Raw genomic sequence first — 19,387 nt, forward strand, 5'->3', positions numbered from 1 at the left:
TTGCACCACGGGGTGCTGACGGGCCAGTAATGCACTTTGAATTAGAAACTGCCTGACTTGAGGGCAGCGCTGACCTGAGCCGCTCCGGCAGCAAAGGGCTGAATCAAAGCCGCGGGGTGCGCCGGGCTGGAGGCGTGAAATTCCCTCCCTTTCCCTTGCTGCACCGGCTAAATGCACTGGGATTTCCAGGGGTGGGAGCTGGCAGGAGTTAATCCCCGGGGCCCGTTCGTTTTCCGAGGGGATAACCTGCAGCCGCCGGGGAGGCTGCGCCCTTGCTCTGCCCCGCCGGTGCCCGGAGCGTTGGAACAGCCGGTAACTGCGTGCGGGACGGGGAAAGGTGCGCGGGGCTGCCGCAGCTGCGCGCGTGGATGCGGCGGCGCGCGCCTCCCCCCCCTCCCTCCCCGTCCCGCCCGCGCCAACAAAAGGATCGCGCGCGGCGCGTTCCCCCGGCGCCGCTCGCCTCAGCGCCTCGGCCCGCCGGCCGCGCTCCCGCTCCTATGCCACAGCGCGAAGCGACGGCATGAAGAAGTCCTCGTACTCAGGTGAGCAAGCGGCCGCCCCGCTGCCCCTCTCTCCTCTCGGCTCTCTCCCTTCGTGCCTGTACCGGGAAAAGAAGAAGGTTGACACAAAACCCCAGAAGTACAACTTGCACAAGCCCGTCTCCCTCCAAGCGGCTCTGTGGCTGTTTCACTGCATATAAACAAACCCTGTTGATCAGTGGAAAAGGCTTAAAAAGCAAAATAAGTCCAGGGAGGCAGCTTGTTCCAGGCAAAACTCGGTGTTGGTGGCACGGAGCTTGTTCAGAAGGCACCTGTGCCAGCACGGGGTGAGCTTTGGTGCCGAGCGGCAGCTTGAAATTAAAACAGGACGGTGGTGTTGTGTGTGACACCCGCTGCCTTCGGAGCTGGAGGGCTTTCCAAATCGGGGGTGGAAGAGCCGCGATCCCCTAATGCTGCGGGACTCTCCCTGCTCCCCATCCCAGCTTTCTTGGTCTTGCCCTGCAGGGTGAGGGCTCTGTGCCCTCTGCTCTTGCAGGCTCCTTCCTCCCTAGCTAACATGGGAACAAGCAACCATGACCGATAAAATTTCTCCGACCCTTCTGTGAAATCCTGCCAGTGGTGCCAAGAAGTGGCTGGCACATGACGGAGCGGACACGACTCCTATGAAATTGCTCACCTCGTAAAGCTCAGGTGCCTCTGGCAGCTCCTCCAGGTGTGGAGCAAAGTCCTGCAGCTGATTTCTGCTCGGCTCCGGCTACCAGCCCGTGACCCTGTGCTCTGTAAGCCTGGTTCTGCCCTAGCCGCTGCGGGGACGTGGTGTCATCGTGCTGGCCTCTTCCCAATGTCCTGAGTCACGGGTCTGGCCGCAGCACAGGGGCGTTTGGGGCAGCTGCTATGCTGCGAGTCACTTGAGCCATGTCATGGCCAACTGGACTCTGCCTGAGCTCATAAGCCACAGGAGGCGAGGGTTTGTCTTCACTCGGAAAATTCCATGTGTGATGCCGCTGCCTGTTTATTGTTAAAATCAGTTAGTAATGTTTCTCTCTTGCACATTTCTCTTCTCTCATTAGTGTGGCTAAATGGACTGCCAGGGAGGTTTGATTAGGGCTTGTATGCTGGGAACCTGAGAAAGCCTAAGCATGATTATTAGCACTTTGTAATGGATTAAAGTGGGTATTAGTGGTTGTGCATTGTGCGTAGGGAAACCTGTTATTTGTACAGGCCTCCTGAGATACGGATCGTGGCTAAAGCAGCCCTGGGGAGCAGACAGGAGTGGTGTGAGAACAGGTCTGGAGATAACTGGCTGTCATAAGAAAAAGCCGTCAGTATTGTGTGACCTGATAATTATGACTTCTTGCCAATGAGGCCTGGTGGTCCTTAATTGCTTTGCTCACTTTGGGTTGATAGTGCTGGAGTGAAGCTGTGGCCCTGCAAAGCCCCTGACGTGATTGACGTGTCTCTGGTCAGTGTCCAAACCCACCTTTGCTTGGTGTTGCAGCTGAGGTCGGTTGATATCTGGTCAGTACCTTTAATTCAAAAGTGACTGCAGTTGTATTTTGGAAACACTCTGTTTGCCTTGAGATTTCCCTTGGTACGGGGCAGTTATTTAAGGAAAACAGACAGCAGAATTACCCTAGCCAGGATACGCTACATGAACGCAACAGGGTAACTGCACTGTGACCACCACTAAGCTTGCAAAAAGCACAGGCAGCTCTTCTGAGCAGCTCTCGTTTGCATGCTGCTTTCAGTGGTGCAGCTCCTGGCCGTGCTGCGCTGGGGCCTTGCCTCTCGCTGATTCACCAGGCAGAAAGGCACTCGATGAATCACCCACCATGCTGAGGAGGCTGCCTTTGGAGAGCTGCCACCTTTGGAGAGCTGCCATGTCTGTGCGGGGCAGAGCCAGCCCTCCTTGTCCCATAAATCTGGTGGTTTTGCAAATCGGGGAACAGCGATGGTGACTTGCTTTGGGGAATTTTCACTGGGAATCCAGATTACTTCTCCAAGATATTAGTAAGATGTACAGAGTGCTGCAGAGCCTCTGAGCTTTCTACTGCCAGAGAAACTGGTGAGGTGACAAAGTGACTTCTCAGCCGCGAAGACTGCGCTTCCCAAGCACGTTGCTGACAACCCCTGACAGGCTGGAAACGCAGTGCGTGGCTGAGAATCTCCCCAAAAATGATGACAAAAGGAAACAATAAGCATCTTCTAAACAATTTTTGAGGTTAGGGAGCATCCCTCGCTGGCCTTGTTTGCTCCTCTCCAGTATATTCTGGATCTGTTCTGTGGACTGGGGTCCTGCTGAACCCAGCTGGAGGATCTCCCTTGACTTCACAGGGCTGAAGCTCCAGCTGCCCGCTCCTCTGTGAACACAGCAATGCTGCTGTAGTGTTCTGCTGTTAGCAGGCTGCTCCTCACCCCAGGCAAGGTTTACCTTTTCTAAAGTACTTCAGGGGAAATCATTACCCATCTGCTATGACTTTTGAGCATATGCCATGTAGGGTGTGGTTGGGATAAAGAGTTTGCCTTTGGATGCTTTACCTCTTACTAGCAGAGAGGCTCAGACCTTTGTGCTGTAGGTGCAGGCGTGTGGGGCTCAGCCTGGTAGCGCTTTTTTTTTCCTGGAACTTCCTGGCAGCAGCGGTAGGAGGAGGGGAGAGGGTGAAAAAGGGATTTTACATGACAAGTTAAAAATGGGCAATAACCGCTATTGAAGCCAGCTCTTACATGTTTGCTTTAGGGATGTCTGTTATTTCAGATGCTTAAGGCAAAGAGAATTTTTTCTGAGATGTTTTACTTGTCCTGGAATACTATTTTAAGGATTTTTCAATTATCATTTTCCATTACTTAAGCACAATTGCATCGCTAAAGAAGCAATAGACAGGATTCATGATAAACGACATGATGATTTATAGGTATTTTGAAGGATGGTGCAAATTGTTTTGGCCAAGGACTGTTTGCAGTTTCAAGTTTATGTAAGATGTTGGCGTGCACTGAAATAAGGATTGCCCTAATTACAGTACCTCTAGAATTATCCATAATGGTTATGTGTGACCCACCCTTACCTAAACTGTGGATTCCTAATTTATTGCTTAGGCACGTAGGGAGAAATAACTCCTCGTATACGAGCTGAGGCTATAGGAAAAACTGCAGGAGTAACAGCAAGAACTGTGATCTGGTCACAGCATTAGAATTTGGGAACAATTTTTTTCCCATATCATGACTTGCAAAATGATTCCCTATAAAACACGGACAATAGAATGTAAGTCAAATTGGAGTTGTTGGCATTATCTAGACTGGGAAGCTTTGGGGAAAGAGCTCTGTCCTCTGATGGGTTGGTTTATCATGTCCCAGGGTCCCGTCCCTGCCGCAGACCCATGGCGTTGCCTTGGTGCCGACACCGCATGGTGTCCTGCAGATGCTGAACACGCGCGGCTCTGGTCCCAGGCAGCAGCAGTTACAGGTGTTAGGAGGGTGGCAAGTCGGGTTTGTATGCTGCCAAAGGGCTCCCTGTTTGTGCTCCGGTACGTGCAGCTGGTGGAGAAAAGCAAGTAAGCTCTTGGTGGGGGTGAGCGAGAGCTGTGGTGTGTGGCTGTGATAGCACAGGGACATGCACTGCAGCAAGCGCTCATCTGGCAGTAAATGGAGGAGTTTGTCAAAGCGCAGCGAAGAAGCAGTGGGTAGACTTGGCCCCCCCTAAATAAGCATCAAAGGCTGTGGCTGGACAGGTGCTGCCTGTTGAGGGGACCTCGGTACATCTCTGGCTGCAGCCGGTCTGGAAAAACTGAGGCTGAATCTTTTTCAGGCTGATATTGCACGAGAGAGGCCCACTGCGATTCCTCAACGGCTTTTAACCTCGCTGTCATAAAAGTTGCTGGGTGGGGCAGAGATGACCCAGTGTTTGCAGAGCTGCGTTGTTCTCTCCTGAACCGGACCCTGTCTCCTGTCAGCCAACTGGCATTGTGTTTGTCTAAGCCATGGAAAAATCAACAGAGTTGTTCAGGTTTTTTTTTTTTTTTTTTTTTATTATTATTTAGTTCACTGGCCAAACGGCAGTATCAAGGAAAAAATATTGCTTGGATCCAACAAAAACATTCATTTAGTTTTAGATTGTCATTTTGAACAGAAATTCAAAATAGTTTGTTTTGAATTATGTAAAAATAAAAAACCCAATTTTTTTCCAGTTTAAACTTACAGCTAGCTCTTATCCCCAAACTGCATTGCTGGGCCAACAAGTTATCACTAAAAAAAAGATATTATTGTACTGAGGATTTGCAATCAGCCACGAGAAGCTGGATCCTCAGTCTGTAGCTGTTCAAGCCTATTGCTCAAAACGTGAATTTAGTGCAAGCAATGCCTCCGCCAGCTCTGATGAATGAACTGTCCCATTGCCCCGTTTCCACCTGTTATCTCTGTGTGAAACAGGCCTGCCTGTGCCTGATGCACGGAAGCACGTCCGTGGTGTCTCTGTTGCAAGTAAGTGTTTAGCCGCTGTGAATCGAGAGGAAAGCACTTGGCAGTTTTGCAGTAACAAACTGGTTAATGAAGAGGCGCAGCAGCCACTGGCACAGCTGTGTAGTGCTTGTGCAAATAGATGGTGTAGTAAGTAAATGCATCAGCCTTCAGGAAGGCTTCTGCAGAACAGCAGGAGCAGAAAAAATGCCAGGGTTTGTTTCATCCTGTGTCCTCACTGCTTGGTGGGACAGAACTACCACTGGAGCCACAGGTGGTGGAGCAGCTCCCTGGAGATCCCAGCATGCTGGCTATTGGGCTGGTGTTTGTGTCTCTGCTTTTATTAGAGGCAAAAGTTTCTGTGCTGGGTTGTTGTGTCGTTTACGGTCAGCTCCTGTCCCTCACCTTGTTCAGAGGATGCCTTTTTGGCTCTTTTGCTGCCACCCATTCCTGCCTTTTCCCTCTTCCAGGTGTCTGCGCCTGAACGGAGCAGTGAAGCCTGGCCTGGGCTGCTTTCCTTTCCCATCGGTGGCAGAGCAGAGCTGAAGCATTTGTAAAGTCGGTGTGAGTGTGGGGGATGTGAAGGGGAAGGAAAAGGGTGAGGAGAGAGTTTTGGAGCCCAGGAGTAGAGGAAAGAGGAGGGATGGTGGTACTGGCAGTGCCATCATGGGGTGAACTGCCCCAGGAACACCGGTCCCTTCCCTGAGGCCGTGGAAGTTTTGCACTACATGGTTCCGTGTTGGCATTGTGTTACCTTGTGTTACTGAAATAGCAGGAAGGAAAATAACAAGGACTACAAAATTAACTGGTTTCTTGATAATCCAAGAATAGCAGGAGGCTGGTGCACAGACAAAGGGCTTTGTATCTTATTTTCAGGATGCTGAAAGCTCTGCAGGTTGTCTTGGTCAGGAATGATGCATCATTCAGATCCATGTGAAAGCTGGGTGATGCCAGATGTCCACGGCCCCTGTCCTTGCTTTAAACCTCCAAAGAAAAGAGAACAAACGTGATACAGTTCCTGCATGGCAAACACTTGCTCACTGTTTTGGACAACCGCATCTCTGACTAGTCCATGCCTCACACTCACTTTCCAACCAGTGAACAGCAGCCATGGTGCCCGCTCACATTCACATGTTCTGCCTGGTGGGTTTTCTTCCCCAATGCCCTTCATTTATTTTTTTTACCACTTGACCTATCACATCATGCTGTTCCCTGCTCTGTCCCTGCCTGAGTCACTTCCCCATCGCTGCATACACAGTTGGACGTGGCCTTTGATGTTCCCACTGGCTGCTGCCTCTGGGATTATTGTTTGAGCTATAGCAACATTTAGAGATGCCCAGAGAGAGTGGGTACCATTGCTCTGAGTGCTGCGGTAACCCAGGGTAAAAATGTACATGTCCTTCCCTCCCCACACCTCTGAATTTCTTGATGACTGGTGTATGATGGGTGACAGAGGCAAAGGCCATATGAGCAGGGCAGTGTCGCAGACTGTGCTCCCAAGCCAATGCTGTGGCCGAGAGGCAGCATTGCCCAGGTCTGCACTGTGTGGTTAGCAGCTAAAAACCTTTAACAATTCTTTTGATTACTTTTAAAATGAAAAAGGTGTATGCTTTAGAGAATTATATTTCTAATATGCCTGTCCTCTCTTGTGGTAGTAAAGCCCATAATTTTCTTAGAGTGCTATGAATTGTTGGAGCCTCTGATGGACAAAAGCACCCTGATCCTTGGACAGATTGTTCTTGGCAGCCTTCAGGGCCTCGCAGTCTGTTTCTGTGGCTTAGCAGGTATCAAGAGTTGTTGATGGCAGCTGGCATCATTCCTGGCAAGCTTACCTCCGTGCTTCCTTGCTGCAAAAAATGAGGTGGGACTGTGGGATGTCCAATCAAAAAGCGCAATTGTTATATTTTACTCGCCTGCTGACAGAATATATTGCCATAAATGTCAACACACTCTGCTGTCACATGTTTCTGATGGCTCATGATGATTAATGTAATCTTGTTACGAAAAATTTCTCCTATAGCAGTGCCATGCTGTGCTGGGGGTGGCAGGATCAGTGTGACGGGTTTGGGTGGGCGCTTTGTTGTTGTCAGATTTGGCTGGCATGTGCGGGCAGTGGCAGAGCTTTGCTTCAGGTAGCAAAACATCCCAACATCTGTTAGGAAATAGTTTGGAGAAGCAAGGGAATCCAGCCTGTGGAGAAAGCCAAATAAGAAACCACAACATGCAGACATATGCAGAAAATAACAAAAAGTCGTGTGGGGCCCAATGGGATGATTATCCGCTTCCCCAAAACACTGATCATTTTCCCATGCCCACCTGGGGTGAGCAAGGAGAAGTGGTGCCACGTGGAACGGGGAGATGTTGCTATAGAGAATAACTCCCTGTCCCCTCGCTGCTCCCTGTGAGGCAGGGAAATCCCTCCCAAAAGCAGCGCTGCTGGTTGCCAGATAGCAAGTGGGGCTTTTTGCGTGAGGCTAACCTGTCCCCTCTTAGACAAGAGATGTCATGGGTTTTGCAGCATAAGGTGGGATCCAAATCCGGGGCAAAGTCTGTAGAAGAGGAGAGGACTTGTATCACAGTGATTTGTGAAGATTTAACCTGTCAGACAGTCATATGAAGTCTCTGCTTGCTTTTTGTAAGCTCCCTGGTGGCATGCAGGAGAGGGTGGGATCCACCTGTCCCTAGGGGTGAGGCTAACTAGCCCTGGCAGCGTGTTTAACAACACACCAGGGAGTTCCCCTTCCTGCCTGGTCCCGGTGTCCTCAGGAAGAGCAGCCGTGCTTGTGCAGCCCTGGCTGTGCAGCCCTTGTTCCCTATGGAAATCGCACGCTGCAAGCGGCGGTGCGGTGGGAGAGAGGCGGCACAGTCAGTGGTGAGTCAGCCCGTTCCCACACTGGCCTGCAATGACTTACCAGTGACAAGGATGGCTTGAAGCACCCTTTAAAGGGTTTATTTAAGAGGGGGCTTCACTGCTGCCTGGAAAGCTGCTTCCTTCTGTGTATATCATTGTTTAGGCAATAGCGCAGGCTTGCAAAGGCCTTTCTTGCAGCTGCTGTGAGATGGGGCACCTGGTTTATCACTGTAAAAGCCTGAAAGGGAATCCTGGCTTTGTGCTTGTAAGGCAGTTTCCCCTGTCATGTGCACAAAATAGCCTCTCACAGGGCATGGTGGGGTTCAGACATCTCTAGAGAAGAGGCCAGCATCAGCGTGGGACAGCACCAGGAGGACAGGCAAGGAAAAGTTTTGTCCAGTGGTGTTACATTTTGTGAAAATAGCTGGCTGGGCTGGGCAGAAAGGGGCTCATTGTGAAGTTCTTGCTCAAGCTTTTACACTGATCATTGCACTACAGCGATCTGAAGCATGATATAAGTTACCTCCATGACCTGAACTTTTGATTTTGGTGACGGCAGGTTTGAATCTGATGCCCCGAGCACGTAACTGTCCCCTCCATTTCCCTCAAACGCCATGCTGCCTTCGAGGCTCCCAGGTCAAGCAGATGGAACTTAAACTGGAGGGACGATTGCAAGCTGGAACTAGCATCAAAAGGGTTTTTTCTTTTTCTTTTTTTTTTTTTCCTTTGTCCATGCCAGATGAGTATTATTTACAGGAAACACTTTGTGCAGCTCTGAGATTTGTTTAGAGAAGGAGTGTAGGGGGAGGAGACAGCTAAAGGCATAATGGAAATGAAAAAGGTCGTGGTAATGCTCAAGAAAGTCCATAATTTCCTGGTGTGGGAGTATGGCTATTCTGGGGACTGAGGGAATAATGGAGCTCTGGCTCCGGTTCCCCGGGGGGAGCAAGTGCTTGCCAAGGGACAACCTGCAGAGGAACCAGCTCTCTTTGGGAAGAGCTCAGCACCCAGCAGCTCTCCCCAAGGACTTGCAGGGCTGAACCCAAAGCAGCTGCTGGGGACACAGAGGGTATCTGACGCTCTGCTCATCTGGAGTCATGTCCCTTTGCAGGCTGCAGCGGTGATGCCAGCCAAACTCTGAGCTCACGTACTTGGGGAGCAGTTGGAGTCCTGATCCTCAAGAGCAGCCCCTGGGTGCAAGTTTGCTTTGTTTTTGATGTTATCAAGGGAAATGGGGATTGCCTATAGCTTTATATAATGGACAGAATAAACAAAGGAAGTGAGGACAAGATGCCCTCAGCAATTACTGCTGAGAGCTGTTGTTGAATGACTCAGTGCCTGAGTTGTAAGTGCCTGGACACGTACAAATAAAAGTTGCTGAGAAGAATAACAGATCTTGGTGTGTTACAAGTCAGGACAAAGGACTTGCACATGATAGACCATGGGAGGTGGCAGGGGTTTGTTCGAGTGAGTTTAAGGTTGATGAAAAGCTGTGAGTTAACAAGGCTGGAGGGTTTGTTTTGCCTGCAGGAAAGGTACAGTTCTGGGCTGCAGAAGAGCAAGTGTCACCCTCTGACTCAGCTGGTGGGGGGCTCCCAGCCTGCCCAGGTCTGTGACTGGGGGGTGTCAGCCACCAGCACTGTACAGATGCTTTGCTCTCCTAATATTCAGTTTCCATCTTCCTTCCAAGATGACTTTCAATTAATTTTTAAACTTAAAAGCAAAATATATATATATATTAATCAGTAGGAATGAGGGTGAAACATCATTCATTGCCCTAATAGAATTTAATTTGAAGCATTGAAAGTTGATGTTGTTGCCAGTTCAATCCTGAAATGCCATAATCATCCTCATCCTCTGGTTTGCTCTGGGGAAGGTTTCTGACCTCACTGATTTTCAGTGTTCTAGTGATAAAAGGAGTCACGTGTGCTGTATTGCTTTTATCTAAGGTCAATTGCTAGAAGCACCAGGAAATCCTTAAATTCAGACCTTTATTATGTGCTCTTACAGCCCTGTCTGCTGCATGAAGGGTTTTTCCCCTTTGGTGTCCTGCCTTCGCATGTTGGAGAGCATGTTTTATCAAATTGGGCATAATACTGAGAAATGTGAGTTTGAGTTGTGCCCAAGCTGTACCAAAACCACCACATCCTACCATGGGATTTCAAATGCCTCTTTTTTTTTTAATATTTTTTTTTTTTTAGCAGATAGGTTATGACTCTCAGAGCTGTTGAGTATTTACTGAACAGTTCAGACTTTACTCAGCCTGAAGGACAAACATTACTGTAGCTAATTGCCCTTCGATGTTAATTGTCATTCAATTACATCTGCATCTGTAAATGCTTTCCCAAATTGCTGTACTGACAAGTGAGATGCTTCAGTTAGCGAGTCCCACATCTGAGCACGGAAAGGCTGTCGGTGCTGTGGGTTGTCGGGGGATGTCATGGCTTGGGTGGTCTCTCCCGTCCTGCTTGGCAGCTGCAGCGCAAGGCTGTGATTTATTTCCTGGAGTGGGTTTTTGTCAGATAAACCTCCCAACAGTGATGTGAAATAATCTGACAGCTGATTTCTGCAGTTAATGTTGGGAGCGATGAGTTAATGTTGGGAAGGATGAGCTCAGCCCTTGTGAGTTTGATCCATCTGCGGAGGTTTCAAATGTGCCTCCACTGCTCTGCTCCGTGTTCCTTCAAGGACCAGCTGCTCTCTAGGAAATTGGCATCAGGCATCGACGTTTTAAAATACATGTCAGGCTTTTCGGACAGTGCGTATGTGGTGAGGGGAGGGGAGGAGGATGTCTGTGGCTGAAGGGGTTTTAGGTTTTTTGTTTGTTTGTTTGGCTTTGCTAAGTTTTTAACCATCGTGGGAAAAGTAAGAGCCCTGCGCTTGAGCTGTGGTGGAGAGGGAATAGTAAAAAGTTGTTTCATAATGTGTCTGGATTAATGTTCAGATCTTACTGAGCCTTTTATGTCATTTGGGCTGTGAATATAAGTATGGGAGCCCCTGGGAATGGATAGAGGCCAGAAAAGCCTCCTGTGTCAATGTACTGGGTGCTTATTATTGCAGGTGTCTGTTAGACCCTTTTATAGACTGCTCCTGTTCCTTGGTGGACAGTTTGCTGTCTGCTGTTGGCAGGGTTTGTAACACAGGAGAAGGGTTAGCAGCTCCAGATACTGGGAAACAAGGAGCTGGAAGATCAGTCCAGCACATAGTCACACGGCCCCTGGTGAGCTAGGAGGAAAACCTGACCTTAGTCCTGGGTAAAAATAAACAAAATGTCCTCATTCCTAACCCTGTGGAGATACTTCTGTTTCCAAAGCCCCTCCATCTCATGGACAGACTGCTACCAAGAAGCATAGCGGGGATGAGAAGTGTTTCCTGCAGGTCAGGTGTACACAGGAGCGTGGGTCAGCAGATGGAAAAACAGAAACCGTGCTGGCAGAGCATGTACACCAGTGGAGATTGATGGGGGAAGACCAGTACAGGAATGTGGAAAGGCAGGAGCAAGGACTGGGCCTGGAAGGGCAGGAGAGGAGGATGCAGACCCAGCTGACAGCACAGCCCATAGGGCTGCTGGGCTCGGGGAGGGAGCAGAGATGCAACGAAGGAAGCAACTTGAGGAACTGATGAACTGAGTGTGTTTCCTCCTCAGACACCTCAGGAGCAGGGTGGGAGCCGGGGCATGTTGGTCTTTGCCTTGGGGTTTGAATGGGGGGAATTTATAGATATTTTGAGTATTTCTGCAGTGCTCTCCCAACATGCACTGAAGGTGGGGAAGACAGGGACAGAAGGTGAACCAGGTTCCATGTGCTTCTGGGCCAAAGATGGTCAGCTTTAGGGAAAGAATAATAGAGACGTCCAATCTTGTAAGGATGCAAGGAAAAACATCAAGACAGCAAAAAATTTCTTCAGTGTGTTATGTGCTAGAATGAATTAGAATAGCCAGAAGTTGTACTGGGGCATACTGGGAGGGATGCTGGAAGACAGCTGTGATAGCCTCATAGCCTCTGAGAAGGTAAGAGCTATACAAATAACACTTGAATTATTTCACGATTGCATTTCTTTGTTATAAATGTTGTTATAAATAGTCTGATGAGGTAGTATGAGTTCTCTTCAGTACTGAAAGAAATTTTTTATTGAGGACTTCTGCTCTGTGACCACTTCACAGTAAGGCTGGACATCTGCATAGGGATTCACCTTTCCCATGGATAGCACAGGGAGCCATAAACAGTTTGTAGCCTTGTCTTCAGAGCTTCCCTTGTATAATCACAGCACAGGTAGAGGGCACAGGGCTCTCTTTGGACTTGTCAGACAGACCCCAGGCCCCTACATGTGGGAATCGTGCCTTCTTTAGTGTGCCTTAGTATGTGTGGGGTTTTAACTCTTCTCAGCTGAACAGGAGAAATGATAACCACAGGGAAAAACCACACTGGTTTCTTAGGTCAGGAGCATTCAGGACCAGAAGTTGCATATTCTTTTTAAATCTATGGGGTTTGTTGCAAAAGGTGTCACGGGATGGAGAACAGTGGGTCAGAAAAGGAGGAGACATGGTGTTAAAAATACTCATCTTGTGCTCAGTATGGCAATAAACTGTGACTGCATATGGAGAACAGGCTGCTCAGATACCCTGCCAATGAGTTACGGCTTTTCTCCTTCCTTGCCTTCTCCTCTGTTGGCTGTGGGCTGCCAGGGCTGCCTGAGTAGGCACCGGTGCAGCTGCTTTACCTGGGACTATTCCATGCTCTCCTGCTTTCTGTCTGGAGATGACCTTGTTTGAATTTCTAGGAGAGCACAAAGCTTGCCAGGGTGGGTTTGTTTGCCGTTCTCTCTAAGCAAATACTTGGCTGTCACGTGGAGCTGGAGCAGATGGCGTGCAGCACCTTGTCCTCTTCCAAGGTACTCAGTTTCAAGGCAAAATCATGGCTTATTAACACAGCCTGGAGGACCTCCTGTTAACCCTGTTGAGTGGAGGATGTCTGGGTGTTTCCACAAGGCTCTGCCGCTCCCTCTGCGTTCATGGAGCTGCAGGGATGGGGGCAGGCAGGGGAAGCAGTGAGCAGTGCAGATCTGATGGGAGCAGTCTGCTTGCTGCAAGGCTGGCCACGCATGGTCAGGTTTTCTGTCTCTCTTCATGTAGCCAGTCTGTACTGGCTTCTTACACACAGGAGGGAATCCTGAGGGCATGGTAGGATCCCAGATAGACAAGCTGGTTAAGCGCAAACAGACTCTTGAAGCAGAGCTGCTCTGCCTGGCACCTGGTGGCTTTTCACATTGAGGATCCAGCGCACAGTGTTAGAGGTTTGCAAAGGGAATGGTCTAATTCTGATCTTCTATGAGGTGAACTTCTCCTCCTGGAGCTGAGCCTGGATGCTGTTGGCCATCTCATTTACAGGGCTCTGACAGTCTGCCTTCCACACCTCAATTTGCAGTCAGCTCTATCCTGCCTTCCTGCAAGCACCTGCCTGGAGTACCTGTCACCCTAAGCTATTTCTGTAGTCGATGATGATAAAATCTGGCAATTCAGCCCACGTAGGATATGAATCTTTCATAGGAACCTCCTGCAACCACTGACTTGAGGGAGTCTAGTGTATAGATTAGACCTTTGCACTGGTCCTTGCTGAATCACATTGTATCCTATTCAGGTTTTTTGGTTTTGTTGCCTATTTCCAGTGTATCAGGATTAATTTGAATTCTAATATTCTGTAACATACTGGCATTTCATCCCCACTTGGGATCTTCTTCATCTTTTATAACTTCTCTATTTCCCATTTCTGATGGTTAGTGAATAATGTGTCCCTAGGTCAAAACACAGCTGGGAGATCAGGCTTTGGATTAAAAACTGCCTTGGCATGATCCCTCAGAACACCCGGGAAGCCCCGTTGCCTTTAGATTATGGGCAAAATAAGACTATAAACCAAGTAGAGACCTCTGCCTTGGGGACTTAACAGCCTCCTCTGCTTTTCAAATCATGTAAGCATAATCTTTGCAAGATTAAACACTGTTTCGGCTGCAAGGCTTTTTAATTTCACTTTCTTACGGAATAAACCAATGGTGACAGATGCCCAAGAGCCCTGGAGGTCAACGCATTGTTTACGCACAGGAAACTTAGGACACGAGTGGTGACAATTCCCTCTGGAGAGGCACATGGCTGTTTCTCACCTTCTCCTGGAGCATGGGGCTACCTGGCCAGTGGCCTTGCTCTCTGTGCTTTTATCACCAGGGCAGAGCCCTACAGAGGGGCTTTGGGCTCTTCCAGGGGATGTGCTTTGTGAATAAACACCGCCTTTTCTCCTGTGCTCCCAAAGCCTTCCCAAGTGAAATTCTCTGTGAATGATATAGGCTTATGCCACTTTATTGCTGAGGAAACAAGCTGTTTCATTCAGTTTGTGGCCAGGCTGGGCATAATCAGATATCCTGACTCCTGCTCCTTGTCTAATGACTGTGCAGATAACCAAAGTGCTTCCTATTCCTGTAAATGTCTTCAGTCTTTCAGATGTTGATCTTAAAGCTTGGAGAGAGCTAATATCCCATATCACAGAGGACTGAGGCCCGGAAAAAACAAGGTGGAATTTAATTTTGCCTAAGTTGAGCCATCTAAAAGCAGCTCTCTGAATCAGAGCTGGTCCCTGCAGCCTCTCTCCAGCCAGGGGCTGTCAGATGAATCACCCTATCTTCCACCTCCATCTCGGGATGGAGGTGACTCACCAGCTGCAGTGCCTGTCTCCTCTGTTGACTATGGAGGGTGTCTGGGGCTCATGTGCAAATGCTCAGGCAGGTGCTGCCCTGAGGCTTGTACGTATCTGTGGCAGACCGGACTCAAATCCAGGCCTTAGGATGATAACCAGAGGTCTCCAAAATAGTGGGCATCCTTCCTTCACAGATGCTAAAGCATGTGGCCACCAGTTTGCAGCAGTGAGCAGCAGTGCAGCGAGTGACTGCTTTGTGTACCGGCAGTTTTCAGAAGTGGCTGCATCCCTCTGTGCAGCTGGGGCTGTTTCCCCTGACCTGCTCAGGACAGAGCTGGTTGAGGAACAGCTGGGTCACGCTGAGCACAGGCACCATTGCAGATCTGATGTCTCCGAAATGGTAAATACATTTAGTCTGTACCAGTGAACATTCTTCTCTGGCTCCAAAACTGTTCACAAAGAGGTGCTTTTGTGGAGGGGAAGAGGGGTGCCAGCAGGAAGCTTGCTGAGACAACACAGAAACATTTTCTACCCGTGATCTCAGCCTCTGGAGATAAGGCTGGAATTTCAACACCCCCCAGAGCACCCTGCCTTGGCCCCTTGTCGATCCAGCAGCTCTGGATAGGGGAGGGAGGTTCCTGCCTGGGTGATGCTCCTCCAGGGGAAACAAAGGGTCGGGGCAGGTTTGGGCTGGAGGGACATGGCAGTGTCATGGATCCCCTCTGGACAAGAGGTCTTGGAGTCCTCTGACTGTGAAAGATGCCATTCGTGAAAGGTCAGCTTGTCTAATAAACTCTTGTCAGTGGTTTAGGGATCATCAGAAGTGACCTGAGCCTCTAGACAGAGAAAAACCTTTCAGGTTTGGCCGGCAGCAGCCTGTATGTGCACTGTGGCAGGGCACACACAGCATGGTTCATTACTTATGGCATAAGGTGCAAGTCCATAAGCTTTTCACCGTGTTGGGAATCTTCTCTTGTGTCGCTGCTTAACACAGCGCAAGGTCTTGGTGGTGCTGGGGTTGGTGCATGGAGGTTTGGGTTGCTCAATAGTTGCAGGCTGAGCTTTCCAGGGAGAATCCACACCAGCACAAAGCAGATCTCAGTCCTGTGCATACGTGTGTATTGGTTACAGAATAGCAGCAATTGCCTTTTTTTGTGAGGATTTTCATAGTGGAGGCTGAACACTTGTATCTTTGGGGTGAGTGACTTGAGGGAGGGGTTCTGGATTGGGCCCGGACCTCCACTGCCTGGCTCCGTTACACCGAGCGTGCCATGTTCCATGTACAATGCTGCCTTTCAGCCAGACCTACAGAATAGGCTTTGTGTCTCCTTGTGTGAGCCCTCTTTTAAGAGAGAAAAGCTTCCTTAGAGGCTGCAGGCAGTGCTCCATGCTTTGAAATGGTTTTCACCTGTGCCAGGAGTGATTTCACTCTGCCTTTTGCCAGGGCTGAGCTGTTTGGTGGTGCCAGGTGCTTTACATTTCCCTTGCTGGCAGCTGCAGAAACCCATTAGAGGAACGAGTTGCACTGGGGCTGCTTGGTACCTGGGGAGAAGAGCATATAATCATGGAGTAGTATGAAGTAGTGGTGGTTCCTACAGCTGGGGCTTATTCAAATGAACCTATTCTTAATTTTCCTGCTGCCCCTCTGTAGAGCTGACTGTTGGAGAGCATGGCTTGGCAGAAAGGTAGGTGTTGGGTCTAGAATTATTTTGTTCCTTACAAAGCTTTAAAAGTATAAGCCAGTAAGATATTAGCACTTATGTATTGACTCTACATCTTGTTTTTAAATTAATTTAGTGCTTTTGTGCTGGGTGCCTTAATCCTCTGATGTGCAGGAGTGGGATGCAACAAGACATATTGTGGGGCTCAGTGTGGGCAATGGGTACTTCTGAGAACCTAGTCCTCCTTTAAATGCCTTTAAATACTTCATATGAGAGAGACTGCAGGGAGAGGAGGAGCTCACAGGAAATTTCATCTCAGCATTGACTGCTGACTCCTCACAGATACAGCCTTAAGCCGTGCATGTAGCTGACTTTGGGACTGTGGTCAGTCTTTCTGTGGGTATCTGACTTGGAGGTGGAAGACAGAACTGTAAGTGCAGCATTGATGTTTTTAAGATGCATTTAGGCCCTCTTAAGATAGAGATGGAGTTATACTACAGTTTGTAAAGGCACTTTTGCAAACTCTAGTGTAAGCTGATCTGCAACGTTAGGCACTCAAATACGTGCTGAAAATTGGCTGAAGTTCTTTTCTATTCCAATTTCCCTGCTGCAGCCACTATTAAATATAATTGTAAGATACAAGGAAAAACATTCAAAGAATGTTACTAGCTTATGAAACTGGATTGCCTTGGCTACTTCTGGGGCAGACTTAATGGGAGAAAAACCTCAATTGTATGGGTCCACGCTTCATTGTAGTCTTAAATTGTAACTTCCCTTCTTCCCTGATGTTTAAGGACAGCGGACATTATCTCAGTAATCTATAGATAGTGCCTGAATAATTCTTTACAGTACAGGTAAAATGTAAAAACATGAAATAATATATCCCTCCTGCTCCTATAAGCAGGAGAAGTGTTTGACACCTCATCTTATGAGGCAGAGAAAAGGATATGTGGAGGAGGAAAGTTATGTGCAATGAGCTGTGGTAGAGCCGTGATGACAGCTGAGCGGTTCCTGACTCCTCTGTCTGCAGATGGCTTTGCCCCCACAGCTGAGCTGGTCTTCCCTGGCTGCCCACCTCAGCATCTTCCTAGGGCAGGTTAGCCTTGAATGAGCAGAGAATCAAGATGCGACTGGAGCTGGGGTTAAAGATCAATGTAAGAATATGGATGTCTGACGTCCCAAGGGGGCAGCTGCGATTCTGAGCTTAAATTTCTTGTGTAGGGCTACCCAGGGAGCTGGTGTTTGAACTGCAGCTTGGATTTAGGGACTTCTGACTTCCAGGCAATCCTGTGTAATATCAGGATTGCAGGGCTCCTACCAAAGCGATCCAGACTCACTGTTGTATGAACACATGACTGCAAAGTGTGCGTGTTCTGGCTGCTGTGACACTAGGGACGCTCAGGTGAAAGGGCTCCAGGTAGTGTCTGTAGCCTGAAATACATTTGTGTGGGTGTTCGATGCAGAGAGAAAAGTGACCATCATCTGATTGAACTTAACGCTTTTCCAAGATTACCTGTTCTCAATCAAGTGGCCAGACAGTTTGTGAATCTTGACCCTGTGTATTTGAGTTTCTGGCTAGGGAGGGAATCAGATTTAGTGACTGTGGTCCCTTGGCTGCTTCTTTACCTGTCACTGGTTCCTTCATCTGGATGTTACATGGCTGCAGTGGAGCATCTCTCGTACTGGGTGGAGGAAAAGGGCACTTTGTCACAAGTCTGGAGTGAGACTTGAACTTGATGTTTGTATCTAAGTAAAATCCCTGGCTGAGTTTTCCCCTTTGCAGTGTCTTCAGGGTCAGACACTGGTCTCAAAACCAAAGGCTGCCCCTTATCTCCTCCAGCTGTGAATGAGGACTTGTTCACTAAGGCTGGGGAATCCAAAGTGGCCAGGTCTGCTCTGGGTGTCCTGTTAACTACAGGTGCTGACATGCCTCTGTGTTGTGCTTCAAACCCAGTCAGCAACTAAGCACCACGTCCCCCGTGGGGGATTGCTTGCTCACCCTCCCCCTGTCCCCCGTGGGATGGGGGAAAGAATTTGGAAAAAAAATAAAACCTGTGGGTTGAGATAAAGGCAGTTTAATAGGACAGCAGAGGAAGAGAAAATAATAATAATGATAAAAGAATGTACAAAACAAGTGATGCACAATGCAACTGTTCACCATCCGCTGACCGATGCCCAGCCTGTCCCCGAGCAGTGATGGCTGCTCCCCAGCCAACTCCCCCCAGTTTCTATACTGAGCATGATGCCATATGGTATGGAATAGCCCTTTGGCCAGTTTGGGTCAGCTGTTCTGGCTGTGCCCCCTCCCAGTTTCGTGTGCGCCCGGCAGAGCATGGGAAGCTGAAAAGTCCTTGACCAGTGTAAGCACTACTTAGCAACAACTAAAACATCAATGTGTTATCACGTTATTCTCATACTAAGTCCAAAACACAGCACTACTAGGAAGAAAATTCACTCTATCCCAGCTGAAACCAGGACACTTCACCAAGCAGCCTGGTGGGTCATCCTGGCTCAGGAGAGCCCTTAACCTCTGCCCTCTGTCATAGGCAGCCCTTTGTCTGTTGAGCCGCTGCCTCTTTGTTCTCGACTCTTCTCCTATATACACCCCCATCCCTCTCTGGGAAAAATCAACATTTACCTTTCAGAGCCTGGCAAACAGAAAGGGTCTGTATTACATCCTGATGGCAGCCCCAGGCTTGCAGGGCTCCGATGATAAATCCAGTGATGTTTGTTGTGGGGGGGACCCTCTGAAACACAAGTTTGGGAGTTCTGTGTGTCTGAAACGAGCAGGGAATCAGTGAGTGGTCACTGAGCAAATGCTGTGGGTGAAAAATGAAACTTGGATTGCACTGAGGTTACAAGAAGGCGGCAAGAAATTGATTTAAAATCTAAGTAAGGATGATTTAATTTTTTTTAATCTGAAGTAACATACTGCTGCTTAGTGCGCTAAAGCTGCACGTAGTGTGAGAGTGCAGCAGAGCGCCAGATGCTGGGCTGGGAGGTTTGCACCAGGAGTTCTCCTGTGTGGTCAGAGCCAGAATGTTATGGGCCTGCAGGGAGTGGGGTAGGGAGGAGAGCCACAGGGTGTCTTGGGAGTATTTGATCCATATGGAAATACCACATTGCAGTTTTAAAATTCCTTTCCCCTCCTTCAAATCTGACAGTGTTTTTCTCCAACTAATCCACGGCCATTTCCAGATGAACCTGAGAAAGTTAGGTACATGTGTGAGTCTGGATGCTGTAAAT

General features: G+C 48.8%; 1 protein-coding gene across 3 annotated transcripts in view; it reads left to right on the top strand.

The window, feature by feature from the left end:
* Positions 1-322: 322 nt before the first annotated feature.
* SEPTIN9 (septin 9) overlaps positions 323-19,387 on the top strand; it is a 147,465-nt gene continuing 128,400 nt past the window's right edge. The window contains exon 1 of one of the 3 annotated variants that reach the window (XM_075519146.1): positions 323-542. In XM_075519146.1, coding sequence (XP_075375261.1) covers positions 521-542 — 22 coding nt within the window. In that variant the 5' untranslated portion in view covers positions 323-520. Of the gene's footprint in view, positions 543-15,224; positions 15,256-19,387 lie in introns of those variants that run through there. The other 2 variants (XM_075519145.1, XM_075519143.1) reach the window with 2 other exon arrangements.

Source organism: Mycteria americana, chromosome 16, assembly GCF_035582795.1.
Source record: "Mycteria americana isolate JAX WOST 10 ecotype Jacksonville Zoo and Gardens chromosome 16, USCA_MyAme_1.0, whole genome shotgun sequence".
Lineage (NCBI taxonomy): Eukaryota > Metazoa > Chordata > Aves > Ciconiiformes > Ciconiidae > Mycteria > Mycteria americana.